Source organism: Podarcis pityusensis (assembly GCF_964106645.2).
Source record: "Podarcis pityusensis genome assembly, chromosome: 8".
NCBI lineage: Eukaryota > Metazoa > Chordata > Lepidosauria > Squamata > Lacertidae > Podarcis > Podarcis pityusensis.
This window is the reverse complement of record NC_138033.1, coordinates 47,437,291-47,463,411: the sequence shown is the minus strand read 5'-3', so window position 1 is coordinate 47,463,411 and position 26,121 is coordinate 47,437,291. Positions and strand designations below refer to the sequence as shown.

The 26,121-nt window shown below is 52.7% G+C and overlaps 1 protein-coding gene across 1 annotated transcript in view; it reads right to left on the bottom strand.

Annotated features, from left to right (window-relative positions):
- Positions 1-6,001: 6,001 nt before the first annotated feature.
- The window catches only part of WWP2 (WW domain containing E3 ubiquitin protein ligase 2), a 37,516-nt gene continuing 17,396 nt past the window's right edge, over positions 6,002-26,121 (bottom strand). Inside the window, 18 exon segments of the mRNA XM_081017711.1 lie at positions 6,002-7,573; positions 7,679-7,751; positions 8,108-8,204; positions 8,545-8,649; positions 9,111-9,231; positions 9,688-9,828; positions 10,637-10,770; positions 13,367-13,526; positions 14,114-14,202; positions 14,314-14,385; positions 14,564-14,642; positions 15,001-15,129; positions 15,609-15,690; positions 18,122-18,176; positions 20,336-20,510; positions 21,717-21,806; positions 24,346-24,538; positions 25,584-25,705. Coding sequence (XP_080873837.1) covers positions 7,474-7,573; positions 7,679-7,751; positions 8,108-8,204; positions 8,545-8,649; positions 9,111-9,231; positions 9,688-9,828; positions 10,637-10,770; positions 13,367-13,526; positions 14,114-14,202; positions 14,314-14,385; positions 14,564-14,642; positions 15,001-15,129; positions 15,609-15,690; positions 18,122-18,176; positions 20,336-20,510; positions 21,717-21,806; positions 24,346-24,538; positions 25,584-25,705 — 2,017 coding nt within the window. The 3' untranslated portion in view covers positions 6,002-7,473.

Sequence of the window (26,121 nt, the reverse complement as noted above, 5' to 3'; positions counted from 1 at the left end):
CTCTGGTGCTGGCTGTGGGTTTTTTTGTTAGTAGAGGCTTGGGGGGTACCCAGAACTGCCTTGGTTTGTAGGTGGGTAGCTAGATAGAAGATGAGATGACCTGAGCAATATCTGTTTAACTGGACCATCTATGGCAGGGATGATAATAAGCCATGAGGCCAAATGCACCTCCAGGACATTGCATGGCCCTTGAGGTGCTTTCTGGAGATTTTAAAGCAATTGTTGGATGGCCATCTGTAATGCATGCTTTAGTTGAGATTCCTATACTGCAGGGGGTTGGACTAGATGACCATTAGGCTCTCTTCCAATTCTGATTCTATGAGATTCTCACCAGCTCTGCTTGAAGTCTCCTTGAGTGTTTTTGGCTGGCTGGAACGTGTCCCAGAATTCTTAATATTTCTAATTGCCTGGATGGATGAGAGACAGGAATGTGTGTAGAAATAAAAGCTGTTACATATAGGGGAAATGTATATTAATTTCTCCACCTACTTTTGCCTCTGCCCATGCCTACCACTGCCATGTGGCCCTTTGACTGAAAAAGGTTCCCTGTCCTTGATCTGTATACAGCCTGAAGCAAGAAATGGCACTAGGGCAGACAGCCTGGTTAGTCTTTGCTTTAGCAAAAGCTGTCAGCCCTGGCATGGCATAATGCCTCTTCAGCCAGCTACAAAGACAGAGTCTTGATCTTGTTTGCTCACAGTGTTCAAAAGCAGGCCCCACAGACGCACACCCTAAACTGGACTATCCAGTCTGGCCAGTGAGACCATAAGCTTAATCCCATAACCAAGAAAGTCTGTTATGGGGGCATGTATGGCTATGCACCCCCAGATGCACACACCAGAGGTAGACCACAGGCCAGCTCTTGCCTGGATTTGTTCTGAAGTACAGCAAAGACAACAACAACCTGAGGTACTGGTACTTTTTTGCCAGAGCTCATGCAATAATGAGCTTCAGCCGCCAGGTGGCAGCAAACACTCATGCAGCTGGTTTTAGAAATCCTCGTCAATACAACCCCCAAAGTAGGGAAAAGTTTAAATGACATACAGTGGTGCCTCGCAAGACGAAATTAATTCGTTCCGCGAGTTTTGTCGTCTTGCGATTTTTTTCGTCTTGCGAAGCACGGTGTCGGGAAAGTTTTGGAAAAGCTTCAAAAATCACCAAAGTCTTTAAAAACCTCAAAAAAGGCTACCACACCGCGTTCTACAAGTTGCTCCTCGAAGTCAAGTCGCAACTGTATTAACGGTGTTAAGAAAAAGGAAACAAACTTTCAAGACGTTTCTGTCTTGCGAAGCAAGCCCATAGGGAAAATCGTCTTGCGAAGCAGCTCAAAAAACGAAAAACCCTTTCGTCTAGCGAGTTTTTCGTCTTGCGAGGCATTCGTCTTGCGGGGCACCACTGAACAAGCCATCAACAGTAAAACCATCAAACAATAAGAGAGTAAAAATTGCACATTATCCACAAAAGAGGCAAGATCTTGACCGTTGCACAATAGGAGAGGGTTAGAGAGATTGCTTGCTCGTGAGGTGACCATTAATTGCTTACCACTGCCGCATATGCCCACCTTGTCCAAGAACAAGCTGGCAAACTTTTGGGGCTAAAGGAGGTTACTTTACTAGGAACCTGCCTCACCCATAGCCTCTTTCAAGACAGGTGGCATGAAGGGGAGATATTTAGCCTTGACCAGGTCGTTTGCTTTCCGCTTCACAGACATAGTGGTTTAAGGAAGAAATCTTTACTTGGGAAGAGAGTAGAGAGATGAAACAAAGGAACATGGGCAGACTCTGGGTGCTGCATCAGACCAAAGGCCCATCTGACACCCCATTCAGTTCTCGCAGTGGCCAACCAGACGGCAGTGGGAAGCCTGCAAGCAGGATCTGAGCACAACAGTAACTTTCCCTACTTGTAATTTCCAGCAACTGGTATTCAGAGGCATACCACTTCTGTTTTTGTCATTTTCCTGTTTTATTTCTTTTTTGTTATGTTTGTTGTTTTGTAGACACACATGCATGTGCACACACATAAATATGCATAAATATATGTAAATACCTAGCTGTTGTGATCAGTACACCTTGCTGGAGTGAATTCTGTGAATTATTTCTGCATTCTGTGAAGTACTTCCTTTTGCATGTTTTAGGTCAGCTACCAATCAGTTCCAGAGCCTGAGGTCTTGTTTTATGAGACATGGGGAAAAGATTTGCACTTTTCTCCAGCACAGCATCCTTGATTTTTGTTTCTTCCTCTCGCATTGCTTTTGCACACATCTGTCTGAGGCCCTTTTTTGCAGAACTTTTACTGTTTCTGCTTTTGCTTTTTCAAGTGGCTGCCTAGTTGCTGTAGGGAGACCTGAAACTGGGATTCAAACCTGTGCGGAAACAACCAACCTCTGCATTTTCCTGTGAAGTCTTTTTATCTGCTTTTCTATAGCAAGTCAGATACCCAGGTAGGCCCTTTGCTTAGGACAAAACCTCTCTGGAAGATGTTTGTTCCTGAGACAAGAATTGCTAATTTACAGGCTCTTTGGCCCACCAGTGAAATTGGAGATTATGACAACTGCCGCCCTCCAATTCCCAGAGCAGCAAGAGCAGAGCTCTGATACAGCAGCCAAGCCTGTGACAACGGTGACTTCAAACTCAGCCCCCACTGCAGCCCCTCTAATTACAAAGGAAACTGCCTGTTAAGGATTGGCAGCAGTTCTCCCAAGTGGCTTTGGCAAGATGCTGATGGAATCCAGAAGGGCTTTTCTGCAAACTAGGAAGGAGGTCAGACAGTCAAGCAGCCCAAAGCTGCTTGTGTGAAAAAGGACATTCCCCTCACCCCCTTGGAGTCCTGGCTAGTCAGATGAGAAATTCAACACGAACACAGTAGCTGATGGTGGAAGGAATGAGAATCAAGGTGACAATGGTTGAACAGAACTATCTAGAAGCCAGTAGGCTGCTGCTTATTGCAAGACTAGATCATGTCCAAAAGATCTGGTTTCATGAGTTGATTCAGTACTGTAATTGCCTTTGGTAGAGTGAAGAACATTGTAGAGTAATAGCTGAAGTTCTGTGTTTTGCTAGGGAAAGAGAGATGAAGTACCTACCTCCAGACCTGTGTGCAACATGCATGGATTAGGAGAGGCTCCTAATTGCAAGGGAAGTCACCAGATTTGTTTCACAGCTGTCTGTGCTGGATGCTCTCCAACATCTTTGCGCGCTTGGATAAGGATTTAACATGTGCACTAAGGTAAAGGTAAAGGGACCCCTGACCATTAGGTCCAGTCGTGGCCAACTCTGGGATTGTGGCGCTCATCTCGCTTTATTGGCCGAGGGAGCCAGCGTACAGCTTCCAGGTCATGTGGCCAGCAAGACTAAGCTGCTTCTGGAGAACCAGAGCAACACACGGAAACGCCGTTTACCATCCCGCCAGAGCGGTACCTATTTATCTACTTGCACTTTGACGTGCTTTTGAACTGCTAGGTTGGCAGGAACAGGGACCAAACAACGGGAGCTCACCCCATCACGGGGATTCGAACCGCCGACCTTCTGATCGGCAAGTCCTAGGCTCTGTGGTTTAACCCACAGTGCCACCCACGTCCCTGTAACATGTGCACTAACTACTGGTAAATAGATTGGTGCTAAAAAAGCAAAAGTCTGGAAGTTTGCTGGGTGTCATTTTTCATCTGAATGACTTTATAGGATTATCATGGCACAGGGTGGACAGCCATTTGCCTCAGCTCAGAGTGACCTGCTGGTTCTGCTTAGAATGCCCCAAACAATACAGAGTCTAAGAGGGGGGAAATGGGATGCTGTCCTCTACCAGACCAGGCTCTGTCCATTTAACCAAATAGGGTCTGTTCCTGGCAACAGGTCTTTCCCATTGCCTACTGAGCCCTTAAAATAGGCATGGGAACTTCTGCACACAAATGTGTTTCACCTTTTGAGCTATGGCCCCTCCCTAGTAGAAGATGAAGTTGCCTTTCATGAGACTTCTGCTGGCCTGTATGATCTATTTCACCTGGCTGTGGCTCCACAGGGGCACAGGCTTTTCAGCCCTATAAGCTACAAGCAGGGCGAAGGTCAGTTGGACCACTGATCTACTGACCTGTGCTCCCCCTGCTTTCAAAAGTGTTAGTCCGACAGAGGCAAGGAACCTGTGACCTTTCAGCTATTTTTGGTACTTCACTCCCATCCACCATAGCCAGGGATGATGGGAGTTGTAGTCCAGCAACAGCTAGAGACCCACAGGTTCTCTCCACCCCCCGGCCACTTTAAGTTATCTTGGAAGTGAGAGCCATTGCAAGCTGCCTTAATAGCACTGCTTCTAAAATAGCCACTGCCCTCTTGTCTTTGGCCCAGCCTTCCTCTCCGTCACTTTGCTGCTATTTGGCTCCATTGCTTTTGTTTTCTCCTGGGAAATGGAACAGAAAGCAAACTAGCTTGAGAGCCTGGAAGATGGCAAAGCTTGCCCCAACACCTTCCAAGCCGTCACACCCTAACGCTGGCAGGGGCCACTCACCTCCAGTTTGGAATGTGTGAGGGTTTCACTGGCCAAACAAGGGCATGGGGCTCGCCCTCCTGGTTTCCCAGAGTGACTCCCCCAGCAGTGGGAATCTCTGGCTGTTTTGCTTCCCCAGAGAACAGGGTGATCTTCTTTCCCTGCAGCAGAGCTCACAAAGCCAGCCTGTGCCTCTTGGCCAAGCTAAACATGTTTTGCTGCTCCCTCCTTCTGCCCACAACACAAGGCTGCTCTCTGCCTTCAGGGACAAAGCCATGCTTTTAAAGCTGGCAGAGAGGAGGGGAAATCTTTCCGCTACAGGCCCCAACCCCTCCCCTCTGACAGTCCTTCAGGTAGAAGCCTTTGCAAATTCCCTCCCCCCAGGCCCTGGAAACTTCCTCTGAAACACAGGGGGCTTGTCTTTGGCACCAAATGCTGCCCAGCAGAGCCATTCTGGCTCTGGTTGTGCGCTAAAGAGTTGGAGGAAGTGGTCACACCTCCCCCACCCCCACCCCCCACCTTCGCTTCCAAATGCCAAGAGCAGCAGCCTGTGTGCCAGGCCTGCAATGGCTCCCTTGGCGCCAGGCTAGCTTGGGGGCCTCTTTGGTTTCCCTGGTTGGAGCAGGAGACAAGTCAGCTGGGGAAGGCAGTGGCGGCGGCCTGGGACTGCTGCAAAATGTGGCTTTCCCGTCTGAGCATTCGAAGAACAAAAGCAGAGCCCTGGAGCTCGACCAGACCCAAGGGGGCCCCATCTAGCCCAGCCTGCTGTTCTGACAATGGCCTGCCAGGTGCCCATCCTGGAAAGCCCAATGGCACTCCTGCATATAAGGACACCACTCTCCCCAGCCTCTTCTGGGCACACACTTTCAAAACCCGAACAGGAAAAACGTTGAAGTCCAAGCAGCCTACATGAGCCTTCCTGCAACTGAGCCCCTTGGGGTCCTTTCTCCACTCTTCTGAGTGCATGCAAATCTTTGCAGGCCCTTGAGCAGTGGTGGCAGGAGCTGCTATGCCTCCCCTCTTGGGCTGCGAAAATGTGTGCCACTTCTGCACTGCTGAAGTGGACTAGATGGGGAGATTCGTCTAACTGCTGAGTTGAATGACAGACACAAGTATTTGCAGCACAGCAGTGGGCTGGATGATGTGCTTAAAAGCAAGGAGAATTTAACCCCTTTTGGTCGCCCTGGGTTTCCAGGCCTGCCTAGGGCTCTTCTTCTTTGCCTGTCTACAGGATGTTCCCCTTGCTCCCTTTCAAGCCAGAGCATTAGGAACAGGGGGTCAAAAACCTCCACCTGCAAGCAGGGAAACAGGCAGGAGTCAGGCCAAACTCTCAACTGGGTCATCCTACAGTGGGGGTTTGGGGGAAGCACACAGACCAGAGGGCGATGAGAGCTGCGGTGCCCCCACCTGTGGCTCTAACACAGCAACAACCTTCGCCATGTACACGTTTGGGAACCGCCCCACCCAGCACCCAGGAGAAGCCACATCAGGGTCCCAAAGCACAGAGGGACACATGAAGCCCACAAGCAGCTGCGGATTGTTTATTGCACAAGAAATTGGCGTCACTGAGGCAGGATGATGCAGTACAAAACTATCCAGGATCCCCATCAAAAGCTATTGCAATTCTTTGTATCCACAGACATTTATATACACATTTTTATACACATTTTATATACACACTTACTTACAAACGAACACGCGCGCGCACACACACAGTCCAGCTCTCATATGCAGACATACACCTTGCTGTGGAGGCTTGAGGCATCCCCACCGTCTGCCATGCAGCCATAGGACACACACACAGACGTATGCCACTCCCACTCTTGCATCTGGTCCCTGTTCTCAGGGTGTGCCAGCCACACATACTCCAATCAGAGGATTTTTTTTTAAAAAACCACCCAGAAATAAAGACAGGGGATTCTTCTGGTTCGCCCCCTGCCCCTTCTTCCTGCCTTTTAGTGCAAAAAAGTTCAGAGTTCTGCACTTGGGATAACCTGTTTTGCAGACATTCAAGGTAAAGGCTTCCCCCTACAATCTTGCAGCTCACTGGGCACCAATGTTTCCAGAAAAAGAAGATGCCCCACTTCCAACAAGACTTGGAACAGCTCAGATCAGGAGACTCAGGTTCTCCATGCCTGGCGGAAGCCTGGTTTGGCCTCCCCTGCAATCTGGCCAAAGGCCGTCCTCTCTCTTCCTGTCTATAGCCTTTGGGGTTGAGGGGGGTACCCATTTGCTGCTTTGAACAGCCCAGATCCTGCTCCATGACACAGCTGGGGACTGCCTGGGGCCCTGCCCTGTCTTCTGCTTCATGGGTTTGGGGAGGAGTGGAGCCTGGGATGTGGGCCAAATCCTGCCCACTGCTTTCAGCAGAAAACCAGCATGGTTGCAGGGCACAGAAGCCTCACCTACCAGCACAGGGAGTGGGAAAAGGCCTCAGGAAAGAGGAGGTGGGTTTAGGAAAGTTGTAGGGAATCCTGCCTCTAGATCCCACCCATCTCTACTGATCCCCAGCGGCTATCTGGAGCAGGGGCTCGCAACACACTCCAGTGTCCTTGGCAAGGGGGCAATTCTCAAAAGTGCTCTTTTTTCCTGTGCAGAATGCCTTGACATAATGTTCAGGATGTCCTGGTGGGTTGGTACCAGTGGGGGTTGGGTCTGGATTGCTTTAAAAGGCAGCTACGACAAAAGCCCATGAGGCCCATAGGTGGGGCAGAATGGCTGCATAGCTCAGAAACTGGTACAAGGAATCCACAGGGAAGGAAGTGGATACCACTTGCAGCCACTGCTCTGCTGGAAAGCAACTAAATATTTTTTTTTGGGGGGGGAGGGGGCAGAGAAGGGGAGCACCTTCTGCAGCCTCTAGTTCTCCAACCACAAGATCTAGGCCTGGGCAATCCCTCTTCCACAAAGCCACCTCCTTCCACCTTCCTTCCTTCCTGGAGATTTGGCTCCATTTCCAGGTATTCAGGATGGCTTCCCAGGAGGATCTCTTTGGAGTCACTCTTGCCCAAAGCCCTCTGTCTCCTCAATGGCGTAAAGGAGCTTCTCCTTCAGCTGCTCATAGCTCTTGTAGGGAGGCAGATCCAGGCGGTTGAAGCTGCAAAAGGAAGACAGCGCAGCCAATCAGCAGGGGGAAAGGAAAGGAAGTGCCCTCCCACCCATCCAAAGCATAGGCAGGAAGGGCCAAAGCAGACGAACTCACCATGTGTGGCTACGGGGAAGCCAGGTCTCCTTGCCAACCTTATCAATGCAGAACTTCTGGGGCCCATTGCTGCCTGTCAGAAAAGAAGCACAACATCAGAAACCCACAAAAAGTACCCATGGGGTGTGACAAGAACACACAGTTGCACTTCAAATGCAAACTGGCTTGCAAACCATCTTGGCAACCCCACCCCACCTCTAAGACTAGAGCTGAGAAGTAGATTGAGCTGTGTTCCTTCACCACAAGCAAAGGCAACCAAACGGGCTCAAAACAACTTCCACGTGCCCCCATAGCCCTGGCTCCAAGCCTGACAGACAGAACCACACGACCCTCCCTCCCCCCACCATGAAGTTCTCCCACAGTCACTCAGCAACTGGGACGGCGACATCCCCTGCTTCCCCCTCCCTAGGCAGCCAAATGCACAAATACCAATAAGCTCAGCAAATCCTCCGACTGGCAACCGGCAAGTCCCCGTCACAAACTGCAGAAGCCGGATTCTCTTCTCGTTGTCCATCTCCTTGATCACCTGCAGCCAACATGGTTGGGGGATGTCAGACCGGGTTCCCACCTTCCCAAAAATATTTCAGGCTCTCAGGGACAGGGATTTGCCCAAAGCAACACTGATTGCGTTAATAACAATGACAGCTAAGTGCGGGGAGAGACATCTGGTTGGAAGTCAGATCCTCAGAACTAAAAGGTCCTGCAAACAGGTCATGCGTTACTGATGAGGCAAATGCACTCTGCGTATGATCAGAGGCATGTGTCAGTACTCTGCCACATCCAAGGGTCTGTCCAGGGCAAACCTTCCTTTCCCCCTGTCTATACGGGGGACCCCTTGGCCAGGAGCTCTTCCTTGGGAGGCTCACCTGCCAGAACCACTGGATCTGCTTGCTGTTCTTGGTGTAGTGCCGATAGATGGTGTTCTTCTGCCAGTCACTCATGTCAATCTCCTGCATGCCACACAGCATCAGCTAGAAGGGAGGAGAAGGCGAGAGGGGGCCCAGCCCAGGTCACCGGGAGAGTCCAGAGGCAAGACCCACCAAGGCAAGGCTTCTATCATTTTGAGAGTGCGGCTGCGGAACTTGGAGGGCGAGGGGCAGTGGGGAGATTCAATTAGAACTTCTTTAAAAAAATCAAATTGAGTAAATACCAAGGTCCCTCTGAAATGTCCCTTTCTCTCAATAATTGTTCCACTGACAAGTAACAGTCAGAGGTCTCATATTCGCAAGGAGTGGCAGCCTTATCGAGGGGCTGCAGGAACGTAAGATGGTAGATGACCATGTAGTTGGTTCATTGGAAGCCAGACAGTAGATCACTCAACTGCCGTGACCTCTGCACAGCCTGACAATGTACGAAGGCAGAGCCCAGAGCAGGAGGACAGGCCCCTCTGGGTAGGAGAGGAGGCCCCCACACTTCCAACATCCCAGCTCACCTCTAGCTCCTTCTCATCAAAGTACCGCAGCCACTCCAGAGGTGCCACCTCATTGAAGCCATCCAGAAAGGCCTTGGTCTGCTCCTCCACACCCCGGGTGAACCGCCAATCCGTCAGCAACCTGCAAGGATAGACAGACCAGCCACTCAGCACCCCTTGGGCACCTAAAGACCTGCAGCTGATTGACCTGGCCCTGGCTTGATCCAAACCTCAGCTGCGTGATTTTGGGAGGACCCTATTTCCTGTTCTTCATGGATTAATGAACACACACACCACAACTGAGTATCCCAAATGCCTTATCATCTGTATCGCATTCATTCTCAGAATCAGCCAGTGAAGTTGGTCCACAACGTTCCCATTTTACAGATGGGGAACTGAGCACCAAATGCCCAAGGCTAGCTGATGAGCATAACAGCAGAGTGCAGGGCTTAATTTCGTGGCCTACCACCCTGCCTGGTCAGCAGCCCAGCAAAGAGGCAATTCCTGGAGCCAAATGCCATGCAAAATGAAAGAGCCTCTGGCCAAGCTCTTCTCGAAGCACCTCTAAGCCTCAGGAAAGCGAAGACCGGGAACTCACATGATGTACTCGTCCTTGTTCTCCTCAGTGACCCGGATGCTCTCTCCACCCTCCTTCAGTTCGTGGGTGGTCACCTTGCCCAGAATCTCCATGTCCTGAATGAAGTAGAGTTCCAGGCCGCACTCCTCTAGGTTGTTCTCTCTGCAAAGGGTGGGAGACAGAAGCAGCAGATGAATCTTCACTAGGAGGACAGTTGGGGGCCTCAGCAGCTGCCGCCGAAACCTACAAGAATCATGCTCTGGGGGCTAAAGATCACAGGCCAAGTGGCTGCTGTAGCTGGCAGGATATCCCGAGTCCCAGGCGTGCATGGCGTCCCTAGTTGGGACGGACAAAACTGCCCCTGCAGTCTCAGTAGCTTAATTCCCCCCCCCCCCCGAAGATATCACGAGACCTGCTCTCAGCATCCCCAGCCCTAATTTGGTTTGCAAACCACAATTCCTTGGCGCTATGCCACAAGCAGCCCCCGCCAGTTTCATCCTCCCTCTTCTGCTCATTATAACAGCACCATTCAGATCAAGGTCTTTTGCTTTGCCCCTTTGCTCTGTCTTGTTTGTCACCCTCCCTCTTTACACCGGGGTGGGACCTAGGACCTATTTCAGCTGGAGGGTCACTTCCCCTTGTGGGGAACTTCCCAGAGAGGTCTGGAGGGCTACATTTGGCCCCTGGGCTGGCGGATTGCCCCTCCTGCTTTTACGCTGCAAACCTCAGCCTTCAGGCTTTGGGGCACATGAAACACAGAAGATGAGAGCAACTAAACGCTGCACACTTGGGCAAGGTGCCAAGCGACAGCAATAGGAGGGGCGGGGGCTGTACTGCTGGTTGCTATGAGATCACCACAGGTTAAAAGTGGCTGTGCAAGCCATCAGTAGATTTGGGGCACCAGCTCCATGGGACACGGGCTCATGAGGAAATGGGGGGGGGGGCAAGCAGCACCCTTGCTAGCACTGACTTGATCCAGACGATGGAGTTGTAGAACTCGGGGTCAATGGACTCCAGGTCCTTGAGGGTCGGCCGCTTGTTCAGCATGCGCTTGTAGAAGGGCAGTGTGAAGCCTGTGTCAATGAACTTGCCATGGTACAAAGCCTGCAGCACAAGGAGACACACACCCACCCCAAAAAAGTACGTTAGAGCAAGCTTAGCACCAAACTGCAGAGGAAAAGCAAAAATACAACATGTCCCCCCCCACACACACATCAAAGGGGCAGCTGATCCCATCACCTCTCTTCTTGCATTCCCCCAGACACACACCTCCACTGCACACTAGGCTCCAAGGTTATTCTTTTTTTAAAAAATTTAAGGTGCCAATATACCAGAAACATTTAGCCCCATGTTCATTTGGAATCCAAGTCCCACAGAAATCCCAGCCGACAACACGACAAAAATCACATAAAGTAGCATAGTGGTTGTGTGTGTGTGGACTCCATTTCTAATCTTTAAAACACAACTCATTTCAATGCCCAGAGAATTGGGTGCCTTACCCTGATGCCTAAAAGGCAACAAAATGGGTGCTAGGCATGGTTCTTTAGGGAGGTGCACTCCAGCTGAGGTGTCACCAAGAAGAAAGCCCTCTCTTCCTTTGCCAACAATAAGGACCCACAAGTGGCAGAGCCCTTGCTTGGCATGCAGAATGTTCCTGATTCAATCCCTAATGGCATCTCTGGGCAGGGCTGGGAAGGACCTTTGCCTGAAATCCAGGAAAGCCGCTGCCGGCCCGTGTATGACGATACTCAGCCAGATGACCCAAGGAAGGGTCCTTATGTTTCTGGTGGCACTCGGCAGTACCTGCGCCTGAAGCAACAAAGAGCTTTGAAGGCTGAGAGCCACAGGGACTGTTAGCTCCCCCCACCCACACTTTGCTTTCCAGCGGGTACCCAAATGTCCCCCTCTGGGGAGCTGAGGCAGCCAGCCTGCTCCCCAAACAGTTCTGGAGCAACGTTTGTTTAATCAAAACTCCGCGGCCACAGAACGGTCTTCTGGGAGCCAAGAATAACGCAGACGCTTTTGCGCGTCTGGAAAAGACCAGCCTGGTGGTGAGTAATAGTCTAGGGTTTGGAGGGGAAGGGGGAGCCAGGAGGGGAAACCATTGGGAAAAGTTCTTCCTGCTCTTTCAAAGGCCAAAGGAGGGCAAGCCCACCCAGGGATCAGGCCCCGAGACTCGGTCTAGGGGCAGCGCCTGCCCTCTTGGTAATTCCCAAGCAGCCCCCTTCTTTGGGTGTGGGCAGCTGCCTTTTCCTCCTGTAGAATTCTCAGGCCAGGCCAAAGGCCCAAGTTCTCCTCCCCTTTTGCCTGGAGGATCAAGGGAGTGGGGGAAAGTTACACTCCTTTCTCTGCTAAGAAACAAAAATACAGAACTCTGGAAAAAACAAGGGAAGAAAGTGTTCCATGACACACTCTTGTCACAAAGAGGCCACCTGACCTGATCCATTTTTCCTGGCTGCTTCCTTTCTGCTCAACAAAGTCAGAACAGACGTGCCATTTCGGAACTCAATGGATACATAGCCGTCTTTGGCCACAGAATTAAATTTAGTTTTGAAGAACGCAAATATTTTGATTCCCACTCTGCAAAACTCCCTTTCTTTTTTTATTCCAGGGGAAAAAATGATTTCTCTTTCCTGTGTACACCTTTTCCCAGCAAAACTGTTGGAGGGGCAGAAATGTGTCCCTGTTGCCAAAGGAGCCAGGCCAACGCACAACAGGGTTACCTTGGCGACAGACATCCCCCCCACCCCAATTTAACCAGAGAGTTCTGCTTTCAGCCACTTAGTGCCGTGACACCATCATGTCCTTCCCCACGTGATCCACGAATGGCCAGAATACAGTGGAGAAATAGAAGCACAGCCAGAAGCAAAATGCTGCCAGAGCACTGGTTGGCCAGGTGAGGTGGGTGGAATTGGACAGGATGAACATTGCAAAGCGGCCGCTAATGGCAACGGGTGCCACTGGGAGAGGATGGGGGTGCCTCCCTTTCACCTCAAAGACTTGATGCATCGCTCCTGAAGATTTCACAGTAGCCTCTCCTGAATGCTACAAGTACTATAGCTCAGTATCAAATCCCAGAGAGGTAGTAGCTGTGTTAGCCTCCTGAAGAAAAACAGCAGCTTTCCCTGACCTGGTGCCCTTCATCAGCCACAGCCAATGGTTAGGGGTGGTGGGATCTGCCGTTTGAAACATCTGGAGGGCACCTGCTGGGCTGGGCAATACTAGGATAGATCAAACCGTGGCCTGATTTGACCTAAAGCAGCTTCATAGGAACACAGGAAGCTGCCTTATTCCAAGACAAACCACTTGCCCACCTAAGCAAAGTACTGTCTCCACTGACTGGCAGCAGCTCTCCAGGTTTTCAGGCAGGAGTCTTTCCCAGCCCACCTGGAGATGCCAAGGATTGAATCTGGGGCCTCCTGCATACAAAGCAGACACAGTGCCACTGAGCTATGGCCCTTGCTGTGCAACGACCTGCACTTCTAGGTTGGCAACCTGAGTTTAGAGAAAAAGTTGCCTACACTGTGAGCAAGCACCCACGAAACGCAAGTGGCGAAGCTACGGAAAGCAGTCAAGGTGAAGGGCAGAACTCCCGAGGTAGTGAGAGGCAGCAGAAGCCCCACCCAGCCCCTGCACAAAAGCCCTCAGAGGCAGAGCCCCCACCCTCACCCCCCCAGGTGCTAGTATAGGAGATGCTCACCATGGCAATGAACCTGCCAATGAAGCGGAAGTAGGTGAGGTGGTCGGGGTTGATGGACGAAGCAGGGTTGATCTGCAGGCAATAGTTGTTCTTGCCAGCGTATTCAAACAAGCAGTACATGGGGTTGAGCACCTCGTGGGACAGAAGGAAGAACCATTCGCTGTTGGGGGGGGGGAGAGAAGGATGGCTGATGAGAGCCAGCCCAGCCTAGCCATTCAGGCCCAACCATTGTCAACTGTCCTGCGCAAGGGTGGGCGGGGGCCTGTGCACACACGCTCCTTCGGCAGCCACAGTCACTGCTCTCTCTTGGCTATCTCCCTCCTTTGGTGCAGAGAGCCCCCGCATCCTGTCCGTGGTTCTACCCTGTGGTAGAACAGCATGACGTAACCTACCATAGGGTAAAACCACTGGCAGGACACAGGGAGATGCGTCAGAAGCTCCTGCAGGGCGGGAGTGGCTGCCGTCTGGAGCCGAAGTGGCAGCCCGTCTGGGACACGCTGGACTCGAAGCTCTGCAGAGGAGGCCACCAGGAGGCCTCTCAAGTCCCAGGCTGCACAGCCAGCCAACCAGGGGACCCTCTCATGCTCTCTGCAGAAGGCCAGGCCCTGTCGATCCCACCCCGATGTCCTGAGTCACCTCCACGCTGCTGCTTCAGCAGTTTTCCCAGGGTGGGATAAATCCCAAAGGACCAGGGAGGGTGGAAATTTGAATCTCCCACCCCTACCCCACTGTGCTGTGCCGACTCACCGGGCAATTCCGCCGTAGTCCAAACCCTCCTCCCCACGCATGATGATGTACAGTCGACGCCGCAGATCATAAGGCTTCATGTTCATGATCTGAGCAGAGAGAAGTGAGGTTGGCAGGTGCAGTGGGGAGAGGAGAAGGGTGCTCTGCCCAAGGGGTGACCATCCTCCCCTCCCCTCCCCCTGACCCAGGCCTCACGTCACCTGCTGGAAGGAATCTTCGAAGAGTGTTTGCCGAGAGACACTGATCTTGACATGGCTGGGCAGCGCGTTGGACTGTGAAGGAGATATAGGTTGTAAGAGGCCCAACGACCCATATTCAGTCCCTGCATCCTGTCTAGGTTTGGGCATCCTCGTCCCCACCCACCGCCCGCCACTGGGAGCCACAGATTTTCTGGGAATCTCGCAGCTTCTCCTCCTGCCCTGCTGGGAACATGGTGAATGAGCAACTCACATGGCAAAGGAAGCGGAACTGGTGGAACTTCCAGCGAAAACTTCGGTCGTATGCTCCAGGTGACCCACCTTGCTTACTCCTGCAACAGTAAACACGGCCTTAGTGGGGCCCTGGCCACATTCACATTTATTGGCTCTTGAGACTGACTGATTTCCTTCTCTCCCACAGTTTAAGTTTGTGTGAACATTTCAGATTCATTAGATACCTTCCAAGAACACAGAGTGGATATCCCACAATCGTCAGCACTGTATCTGGAAGGTCCTAAAAGCTCCCACAATGCACTGCACGACCCCTCCAAGCCTGGCTGGCAAACAAGGGTCAGATGGCCAAAAATCCCCCCTTGCAAGGAATCCTCCATCTGGGAAGAAACCCACAGGCACCTGGAGGCTATGCTGGGCAGTGCTGAGAGGGCAGAGCACCACACCGGAGGGACTTACCCTGACTCAAACCCGGGACGGGGGTCTTTGAAGGTGGTAGTGCGGGTGTTGTGGTCCACAAAGTAACGCACCCGCTCGTTTGTATACTTCATCTCCCAGCCAGGTGGCAGCGCTGGCTCCTGGATCATCCTGAGCAGAGTAAGAAGTTCAATGGCAACACACACCTTGGCCTGATCTCTTTCCCCTGCCCAGACCCACCCACTGCAGCTGGAAGCAGCGGCAGTTTCTGCTCCTGGCGGCCTCAACCAAGCTCACAAAATGCTTCACCCATGCCCAGTATGCTAGCTCCAGTTCAGCCTTGGGCAGGAACCAGGACAGGCAGAGACAGTCTTGCTGGGCACAGTCATTCTGCCTGCTCACCAGGCTTGGAACTCAGGGCACATGCCCAAGGGCCTGAGAAGGAGCCTGCCCTGCCTGTCCCAGGAGGAACATTCCTACAGCCGCTGGGAATGATGCAACTCAGGTCCATCTGTGGGGCCTGGTGGACAGCTTGAGACCCCTTGCAGGCTTCCTATGCCCCTCTGCAGGCTGAAGAGACCTCACAGTTGCCCCAAGGCTACTAGATAGGAGTCCCGGAGTGCAAGCCAGAAAAAGGAAGCCAAGCCTACCCCTGGGTGCGGGGGTCCTCCCATTGTGTGGTGCGGGTGTTGTGGTTCACGTAGTAGATTCGCCTGTTGTCCTGTCTTTTTTCTGGAAGGAGAGGGAAAGAATGGAGAGGTAATGTTAGTTTCCCTCTCTCTGGCCAGGCTGGATTGGGGCCCAGCAGGGAAATCTAATGGGGAATCCAGAACCAGCAGACACACAGCAGCCAGGCTCAGATGGGACGAGCCTGACATGCCAGGGTCTTCCAACATGCTCCCTGCCACAGCAGAGAATAGTGCCTCCAAGTCTTGCATGGAAGAGGCCCAAGACACACCAGCCTCTTCCCACAAGGAATTCAGCCTTGCCCCTCGTCCATCTTTCCCCCACCTGGCACCCCTCCAGCTGGAGGTACCCTCTACTCCGCTGGCTAGGGCTAATGGGAGCTGGAGTTTCAAACATCTGGAAGGTCTCAGGTTGGGGACCACTTCTCCTCCTCCTCTAGGGGAACACAAGTTGCATGCCAGTCAGCACCCCCTTGGCTCAGGCACAGCTCATCTCCCAGCCTCAGAGGCCTAGCCTTAGGTGCCCATTTCCCAGAGAGGGAGGTGGTCCCATGAATGAGAGTCTGTGATAACCTCCTTCCTCTGCAAGCTCACAAGCAGGACAGCCTCTCTCTCCCCCTTCCCTGCTCACTCAACTCACCTCTACCCCACTACAACGCTTGCTCATTATCCCCCCCCCCCATTTCAGCTCTGAAGCCCTTGATGGTTCTACCACAGCAAGCAACCTAATGCCAGGCCTGCAAAAGGTGGGGAGGGGCTCAGTGCACCCCCACTCCTGAACTGCCCCCAAACAGCTGGCCCTTCCTCTGACCTCTCAGCCCCAGCAGGGCTGTCCTGGAGACTCAGCGACTTGGGTAGGGAGCCTGGCCTGTGTGTGCAGGATCAGCCAAGGGCAAAGCAGATTTGTTGACTCCTAGGGAGAGAGTCTGCTCCCACCCCCATCACCACCCCGAGAGAGCAAGAAGAACCCACAGCCGTGGTAGCCTGTGCTCTTGAGGATCCAAACAGCAAGAAGGTGCATCACCACTGCCCCTTCCCTGCTTAACCCCAGGGCCATCCCTCTCTGTCTTTCCCTGCCCAGGATGAGTGCTGAGGGAGGGGCAAAGGGTCACATAAAACCATCAAGGTCCTCATGATGATCCGGCAGATGGCCAGCAGGTGTCTGGCTACAGGGAATTCTGACAGTTGCGTCTGTCCATCCTCTTCAACCTCCCCCCACCACCACAAGGGCGCTTGCAAGACTGCCAAGAGCCAAACCTTGACATCTGTCTCTCTCTCAGACACCGAGACCCAGTTTCAATGAGGCTGGATGCTCAGCCCGCTGTAGTAGTAGCAGCAGCTGACAACCTCTCCTCCGTCTCCAGCAAAGTGAAGTTGCTGTTGATGCTCAGGCAAAGATCCCAGCAGCCCACAGTGGCATCGCTGACCCAAGCTGCAATTCTCTCGAGACTGTTTGCAAAGGGTCCCCCTGGTGAAAGCTGCCCCTCTCCTGGCATCCAAGAGCATCTCTCCTCAAGTCCATCCAGTCCTGTTTCTCAGCTCCTGAATCCCTGCAGGCAGTCCCTGCCTCTCCTGGGCTGCTCTTGCCAAGGTCCTGAGTCCCAAATTGGGTGGGGTGGAGAATTGACCAAACACACACTAAGTTTCAAAAAGGAGCTCTCAATTCCTGATGTTTGGACTTCCAGACCCCACTCCCCCAACCCGCTGGACAGTCCAGTGGCCTCCCACAACATTTCTGCTAGGCCTTTTACAAGAGCACAACACACACACAGTCCAGTGTCAGCAACACAGATCCCATCTGGCCCCTGCAGCCCCTCTGGGCTTCTTCTGAATTCCCTCGCAAAGGTAGGGGGCAGGGAAAGAATGACTGTTGACATCCCTTGGTTTCGTTCTAATTGTCCCAGGGTCCAACAGGAGGCAGCATCCTCTCCCCATGCACACACACTTCCCTCCTTCCCCGGGTGTTAGGATCAGATCAGTGACCCCTGACTCCTTTGGCACATCCCAAGCTCCACAGTGGCTCTACATCCCAAGAACCACTTCTACCTGCTTCCCAAAGCTCTCTCCATCCCCTGTGCTGCCTAGCATCACCTCCCCTTCTCCCCTTCTCCCCCAGATGCAGCAGGGACAAGGCAGGCTCCAAGGGGAGCCCAGCAGAAGCGGCCCAACCACGTAGGGAGCAGAGCAGCTCCCACCCTCCCTCCAAACAAGAGAAAGAGAAACAAATGAAGCCAGGGTTGGAAATGCACCAGCAGCAGCAGAAGCATCGCTGGACTTGGGAGATAGTTTTGCCATGATACGGGATTTGAACTCAGAGCCCAGGCAGGTCTTGCTGGCCAAGTAACACAAACTCTTCGTGCCTCCCTGCCCTCAGCATTAAGGAAGAGAAGTCCACCCACCCCACCTACACCAAAGGCAGATGCAGTACAAGCAGCAGGAAGGTCAGCCCCAAGCCCAAGAAGCCAGGCAGTACTTACCCCAGCCAGGAGGAAGGGGGCCCAGCGGGTCATTGTCAGACGGGGCACCCGACGACTGGAGGGGGCAAAACAAACACCACGGGAGTTACCAGAGAGAGTGCTGGAAGGCAGGATGGGGTCCAGCCGTTTTGCCCTCCACCCTGCCTTCTCTTCCCACCGCCCGCCAAGGTTGGCTAAAAAAACAACAGCACACACGTCCCAACCAACTGTGGGAACAGCAAATGCCTGAATGTGTGCGGCTTGGGGCAGAGGACAGGAGCGAAGGAGCTGCAAAAGCCCAGGTGGCAGGCAGGCAAGGGAGGGAAGCAAGAAAGCAGCTGCTGCTGCCCCTGTGCTGGCTGAGGCGACTGAGAGCCCCACCACAGTCCCACCTCCAACCTCCTCCAAGAACCACACACAACCGGGGGGGGGGGGGATATTGCAGGCCTTTCCAATGAAATCATTCCCACAAGCCCTGTCCACGCCCAGAGCTTCCTGGCTGGGCCTGCGGGCTGCTTGCCTCCTCCTCCTCCTCCCTCCCCTCCCTCCCTGCCTGCCTGCCCTGCCTCCCTCACAGAGGACCGTGAAACCCAACAGCCGGGCGCGAGATGCTCACGGACTGAGGGAACATTCATGCCGCACAGACAGGCGTTTCCCCCACAGCCCCCCACAGGTCCAGGCCCCATACAAAGCACCTTTATCCAACTCCAGGCAGGCTGGGCCGGGGGACCCATTTCAAGCCTGCTGGGCAAGCTGGGGAGGGGGAGACAGTTCCTCAGCAGCGCGCTGTTTAGATTAGGTCCCCTCCCTCACGCGTCTCTGGAGAAAGCCAGGCCTGACAGAACTCCTGGGACCTGGAGGCTCATGTCAAAAGACTTTTCGCTCAGAGTCCCATTTCTGTCACACCCCTCAAAAAGCTGGGGTCGCCTTCCTGGGAACAGCAACTCCATTATTGGCCAGCAAAGTCACTACAAGGCGAACAATGGTGCCCTCTGAACACCTTTCCATGTGGAGGAGGGAGCTGCTCTGGTGTGGCAAAGAATGGTTTTCTCCACCCTGTAATGTGTGGTCAGCTGTGGGGTGGCTGTAGAGGCAGAGAATAAGCCATCGGCCCAACGGAAGGGAATAACAACAAGATGCAGGCCTCTATTTTGACCACCACGGTGCTGCCAGGGTCTTGTGCTCCTGTGTTGTGGAGTGGGGAGCAGGTTCCCAACCCAAGGAAGGCCAGCAGGCTCTCACAACAAGTCCTGACCCTGCAGTGCACCCAGACTGGGGTCTGCATCATATATTCTTGGAGAGTCCTGCCCATCACCATCTAATGCAAGAGTGGCAGGAGGGGAGCCTGACTGGCATCTTCCTTCAGGACAGCCAGCAGTACTGGCAATCAAAAAAAGGGAGCTTCACACCAGATCTGTTCACAGGACTAGGGAAACACAGTCTCTCCTTACCCCAATCCCCTGAATTTCAACCAGACATTTCTAGTCGCTCATGCCTAAATGAAAACCGGCCACTTTCCACACTCCAAGCCACAGGCACCACATTCACAAGGCCTCCTTAAGGGTACATTAGACACAGAATAGTGGTGTTCTTACAAGGCCATTGGGCAGAGGGATTGTGCAGGGCCCCATGAGCTCAAGAGCTATGCCTGCTTCTGGCCTCACTAAGGGGCAGGGGGCCCTGTGAGTAGCAGCCAGGAGGGGAACCTCGGGGCCTTCTCTTTCAGTTTCATGTTGTTTTACTCTTGGCTGCTCCTTTCTCAATATATACTGTTTCATTGTCTTTTATTACTTGCTGTAAGCGGCCCTGGGATCTCTGTTACAGGGCTGCCTATGGATAGTGACAATGAAACAAACGATATTAGTAATGGAATCAGGCTCTCAGAGCCCTCAAGGGAAGGCTCCAGAGCAACACTAGACTGCAGCAGGGGCAGGACCAAGGCAGCCAGCAGGCAACGGCTACCAAAGCCGCAAAAAGAAGGGGCTATGGAAGGGGCCTGTCTGTAAGCTAACCATGTCCCCTTGCAGCTCTCCCTCTGGGTCTCTTCTGCTGTAGATACCAGCAGGTATTAGTAGGCATCTTTGATGCAGGCCCTCCTGGTACCCAGTTCTCCTGGGCTATTTCTCTGCAGCCTAGAGCACTGCTCTCGCAGCCTAGCAAAGGGACTGGTGGCTGTGGGAAGGCGGCAGAGCCACTCTGTGCAGTTTGGCTGGCTGGGGCTGGGAATACCCTCACCTGGTAGAGAAACCTTTGGCTGAATTGCTGCATGGCTCCTTGAAGCTGGTTGCGCTGGCTCTGCCACTGCTCATAGTTGCGCACGTACTCGGCGGTGGGTCGCTGCCACGTGGTCGTGCGAGTGTTGTGGTCCACATAGTAGTACCTGCCACGGGGATCCACTCGTTTCTCCCAGCTGCAGGGGCGAAAGAAGAGCCTAATCTTTTTGTTTGTCTCTCTTTCGCACACACAAACACATACGTGGCAGATGAATCCTCCTCTACCATCATGGGAACTTCTTTTGCCAAGGACCGTTTCTGGGCCAGAGGTGGCTTTTGGGGTTGGATGAAGAATTTTCCCTTCTTCAGGCACCCCAGATGTTCTTCCATAATTCTGCCATTATCCAAGCAATTAACCCTTTTCAACCCACACACCCCTTTAGGGTAACAGATTTGGGAGGTGGAGTTTGGCCTTCTCTGGCCAGAGCTGTACTCCCCTTACAGGATTAGGCTTGAAGGATATGGGGGAGGGGCATGTCCTGTTAAATCCAGTCCTGTCCTTAGAACCCCAAGCAATTTTCACAGCTTGAAGCCCCTTTCACCAGTGATGGCTAGAGCGCCAGCTTGATGCCCCTCTTGGAAAGAGAGTGAGCTGGGCTCAGGTACCACACTGTTTGGCCATGTGCCCTTGAAGACTCAGAAACTTTGACTAGTAAAGAACATGGCAACTGGGACCAGGTATATGGAAGACACCTGGCCAGTCTTAAAAGCATCTGCACTGGGCACAGCTCAAGGTGTTAGTTCTTACCTTCAAAGCCCTAAACAGCTTAGGACCCTGTGCCCAGGGCAGATGCTTTTCCAAGCTCCCCCATCTTCTGAAGCAAAGTTGGTAGGTGAGGAAGGAAAGGGCCGTCCAAGTAGTGGAATGCTCTCCCCAAGGAGGCTTGCCTGCTAGACACTCTGCTCTCTTTCCAGTGCCAAGTGGACCTTTAAGCTGATTTAAATATATTTCAAAGCCGGTGTTTTGTAGGCGTGCTTTTCACGACTATTCTACTACAGCTATTTTAACTAATTAATGCTGTTATTTGCATTTTTTAAAGAGCGAGTAGCTCTAAAAGCCTTTGGACCAAAGAGCAAAATGTGCACTTTTGTAATGAAAACAATCAAGCAGGTTGTTCTTGTACCAGCTGTCTTTGCGAGCCCTGGGCAGCTGAACACTGAGCCTGCTGCAGAATTATGGCCTTGGAGATATACGGTATAAAGCGTGTGTATGTGTATATATATGTTATCACATATGTTAGGATCTTGTGAAGAGCATCTGCTTCCCACAGCACACCCAGCCACCCTCCTTTGAGTATCTCCAGACCAGATCCTGCAAAGCACGCCCATGTCGGAGCACCTACCCTGGCGGAAGAGGGCGCTCCCAGGTGGTGGTCTTTGTGTTGTGGTCCACGTAATACACTCTCCCATTTGGCAGCTCTCGTTGCTCCCACCTGAAGGACAGAAAGAAAGAGAGGAGACACAGAGTGAGAAGGGGACGGAGGGCCCATTTTGTGAGCCAAGGCAACCCGTGTTGCTATTACTTATTTCTAGCATTTTCCAGAGAATGAAGAATTTTGTGACTCTCACTTTGCCTATGACTCCAACAGCCCTGTAAAGTAGGCACAGTGGCTTACTCAAGCTGCCCTATGAGCAAAGGCACAGGACCCCCTCCTCTGCACCCACTGGCTCCAACTGTATAGCAATACTCCAGCCAGATCCAAGGGTGCGTGTCAAGGTTTGGGGGCCCCAATAACTTCTGCAGGACCTACAGCTTCCAAAAGGCATCAGCAGGCACACATAACAGCCCATCTTTGTTTTGCTTTGGCCAATCACAGCAAGATTAAGGAGCAATCCCTGATTGGGCAACGCTTTTACCAAGAACAGTCTGCCATTTAAACAACAACAACAACAACAACTCATAAGGGCTAGAAACTTTATTTTTTAAAAAACAAAACAGGATATATGAGATGATGTTACTGTGAAGATGCAAAATGCACCTCTTAAATATCCCCAGCCAAACTCCAGGAGGCTCTGCAGAGGATCATAGATGGCCACCAATCTGCAAGAAGGAATGCCTTCCACTCCAGAATGCCATAAAGCCAAGACGTGGCTCAGGAAGGTGGCTGCCTAGGCAATCAGCTTGCCATCCTCCCGGGCTACCTCTGCTCTGAATGGAGACGAGGCTTGCTAGTAGCAAAATAGCAGTACTGAGGTCACCTTGCCGTCCAAGCAAGACGCCCTGCCTTACGTAAAGAACCACAACCCGCGCCTGCTGCAAGGGAGCATAATGCACCTCTTTGTATGCACGAGACGAGGCGCGAACTAGTGTACACACCGCCGTGTTAATGAGAGCCGCTGTCCCCGACGCAGGAGCAACGCTGATAGGAACCAGATGCAGGTCGGGGAGGGGCGGGGGGAGAGGAGGTGTCTGTTCTGCCGTGAGCCCAGAGGGAGAGGGAGTGAGCCAGAGAGCCTGTGTGTGACAGCAGGACGCCCCTTCCCCACAAGGACCCCAGCTTTGCACAGCAGCACCCCTTCTGGTCCTCCTCACTGAGGGCCATGTCGTGGGTCTCCCAGGGACATGAACACCCCACCCCCACCCCGCATATGGAACAGTTTAGTCCCATGGCTTTCCACAGCCTCCTGCACTCCCCGCTCCAGCTGTATGTATGTGAGAGGCTTTTGTGCTTGCCACGTTGAGTGCAGATGTTAAGGGAGAGCAGCATAAAGGCAGCCTACAGCACCCCCGCCCCTCTGATGGGCTACCTCCCGGCAAGCCTGTTTATGCCCATGCAAATGGAGTGGCCTGAAGCAGGCGCCCGACGCAGCCAAGCAAAACACTGCTGGGCTGCCAAGAGGAGGAGCTGGAAGCGGCCTGCATGCGCACACATTCACACCAGGGCTTGGAAGTGCCTGTGGACTTGCCCCACCAGAGGCCCTGAGATCCCACAGCCACAGAAGCAGGGGAAACTTGGCTTGTACACAGCGCAGTCCCCACCCAACACCCACACAAGCTTCTCGCTATATAGCAGGGGACCGTCAGCACCAGGATCCTTAAAGGAAAGGTGTCTCGGCTGTAGGCTGTGGGATGCGCCCTCCATTTCAGGAGCATCTCTGCATAAAGGTGTCAGGTGCCCCCCTTGCCTCCTGGACCCCAGGCACACCGCAGTACGTGAGCAGGAAGGGAGGAGAGCTCCAGCAGGAAGAAAGAGCCTTTTGAGACGCCCTGGACTTTTCCAGCTGTCTGCAAACAGGAAGTGGCTGAGGCCTGAAAACAGTAGCGCTCACACACCCGGCATAAAGACGCTCTGAGCTGCTGGCCCCCCAATTACCTGCAAGTGATGCAAACACACACATGAGACTCTGAACCGAGAGGCCAGAAGGAAAACAGATGGCTCCCTTCATCGGAAATGCAGGAGTCAGGAGGTGGTGTTTGGGCATTGGAAGGCTCAACAGAAATAGCCACATTGCAGGACCAGGAAGGATGGAAGGAAGGGGAACAGGTGCAGCTGAGGAGTCACAACTGTCGAGTTCACAACTGAATCATAACCCTAGTAATCCAGACTCTGGTCCCAGATCAGGCATCCTCAGAGCTGGACCTCAGTCACAGCCAGTCCCCTTCCTCCCTAAAACTCCAGGTCTTGCAAAAACACTGTAACATTCCTCTAAGGATGATAATACTTAGCATTCATATTTCTTAAATGCAGAAGGGGATTCACAGACATGATCACAGTAATCACTGAAACTGTCTTGTGAGGTAGGCCTGGGGCCCCATCCTGCTTAGAAAGAGAGAACTTTGGAAGAGACAAGAGAGCAGGAGTTCCCGCAAGGATAAACTCTACTCCCAGCAAACAGCCTCTAATTCAGAAACATACTTTTTAAAGGTTTCGACTCCCTGGTCACCCATCCCAACCTCCCCCTAGTTGGCCAAGGCTGTGGGCATTCATGCCATGGCCAAGGTGCCCAAACAGAGAGCAGGACACCACTTACCCAGAGGGCAGCACCTCCAGAGTCTGTGATGCTGGCTGAGAAGGCTGGGCCTCTGAGCTGGGGGCAGATTCCCCTGCCCTTGGAGAGTCATGAGCTGTGCCAGAGCTGGAGGTCGCACCTGACACAGCCTCAGGTGGCACAGCCTGTTCATCTTCAGGGACATCAAGGGTGGAACTGGCAGGTTCACCATTCACTGAAAGAGAGGGGAGCAATTATGGCAGAGTTGAGGGGATGCTGATGCCTCCTAAGAACATAGCAGGAGCCATTAGGCCAAGGGTCCATCTAGTCCAGCATCCTGTTCTCCCAGTGGCCAACCAAATGCCTGTGGGAAGCCTGCAAGCAGGACCTCAGCAAAAGAGCACTCTGCCCTCCTGCAGTTTCCAGCTGCCTCTGACAGTGAAGGCAGAACACAGCCATTTAGGCTAGTAGCCAACTGTAACCCTGCCCTGAATTGGTCTAATCCTCTTTTGAAGCCATCCAAGTTGGTGGCTACCACTGCCTACTGGGGAAGCAAATTCCATAGCTTAACTGCCTGCTGTGTGAAGAAGTCCTTCTTTCTGTCTGTTCTGAATATTCCACCATCCAGCTTCATTAGGTAGCCTCATGTTCTTGTGTTGAGAGGGAGAAAAACCTTTCTCTATCCAATGTCTCCATGCCATGTGCAGTTTTATAAACTCCTTTTGCATCACCTTCTACTCATTTTGTCTCTAAACTAAGCAGCCCCAAATGCTGCAACCTTTCCTCACAGAGGAGTTCCTCCATCCCCTTGATCATTCTGGCTGCCCCTTTCCCAACGGTCTCCAGATCTACAATATCCTTTTGGAGGTGAAGTGTCCAGAAGTATACACAGCATTCCAAATGTGGTTGCATCATAGATTTTGATAACAGCATGGGCCGTTTTAGTATCAATTCCAGCTACCACGCACTGGGCCAACATCTTCATCAAGCTCTCCACTAGGACCCCAAAGTCTCATTCCTGGTCCGTCGCCACCACCCTGAAAAGGGCCCAGAGTTTCCCCAATGGCAACCTCTGTCTGTAGAGCATAGACGGTCAAGTAAAACTGGGGAAGTGACATGGGGGAGCTAATCTTTCATCTACAGGTAGCACCTCAAAGTTACATTAATGCAGGTGGGAGAGCAATGCAGGTCCTCCACAAGTGAGGTGGCACACAGGGCTGGCCTTACAGCTTCAGAGGAGAGACCATCACCTCCTCCTTCTCCTCTCTCTCCACTCTCACCTGTGCCATTCACTGTGCCACCCTGGGTCTTGCCTGCTGGCTGCTGCTGGGCTCTGGGACTGGGGCTTTGCTCCCCGTTGGCCGTGCTCTGCCTGGCCACTCCAGCCACATGTCTGTGTGCCCTGCAAAAGAAATAGTCAAGAGGTGAGGGGAGTGTCTCCTGAGTTTCCACGATCATTATATTCCTTGTAGGCAGGAGGGTGGAAGGCTGATGGCTGGGCCTGTTCTCCATGACATTGCATACCTCATCCTGCACCAAAATAGCACAGATCAGTCATGCAAACTGAGTCCATGGACATGTAGTTGCAAGATCATGGCAATTACGGTTACATAATAGTCACAACTGCAAGTGGAATGGAGGGAAGAGGGTAGGCAAACATTACAGGGACCTGACACCCCCCCCCCCAGGTTTTTGCGGTTTCATCAGGTTTCTGTCAACAGACATAAGGACTAGAAACATGCCAGGAGGAAAACAGAAGACAAGAGGAGTTTGCGCTGGTTTGAGACATTCCGCATCTCTGCACACAGCAGGAGTGTG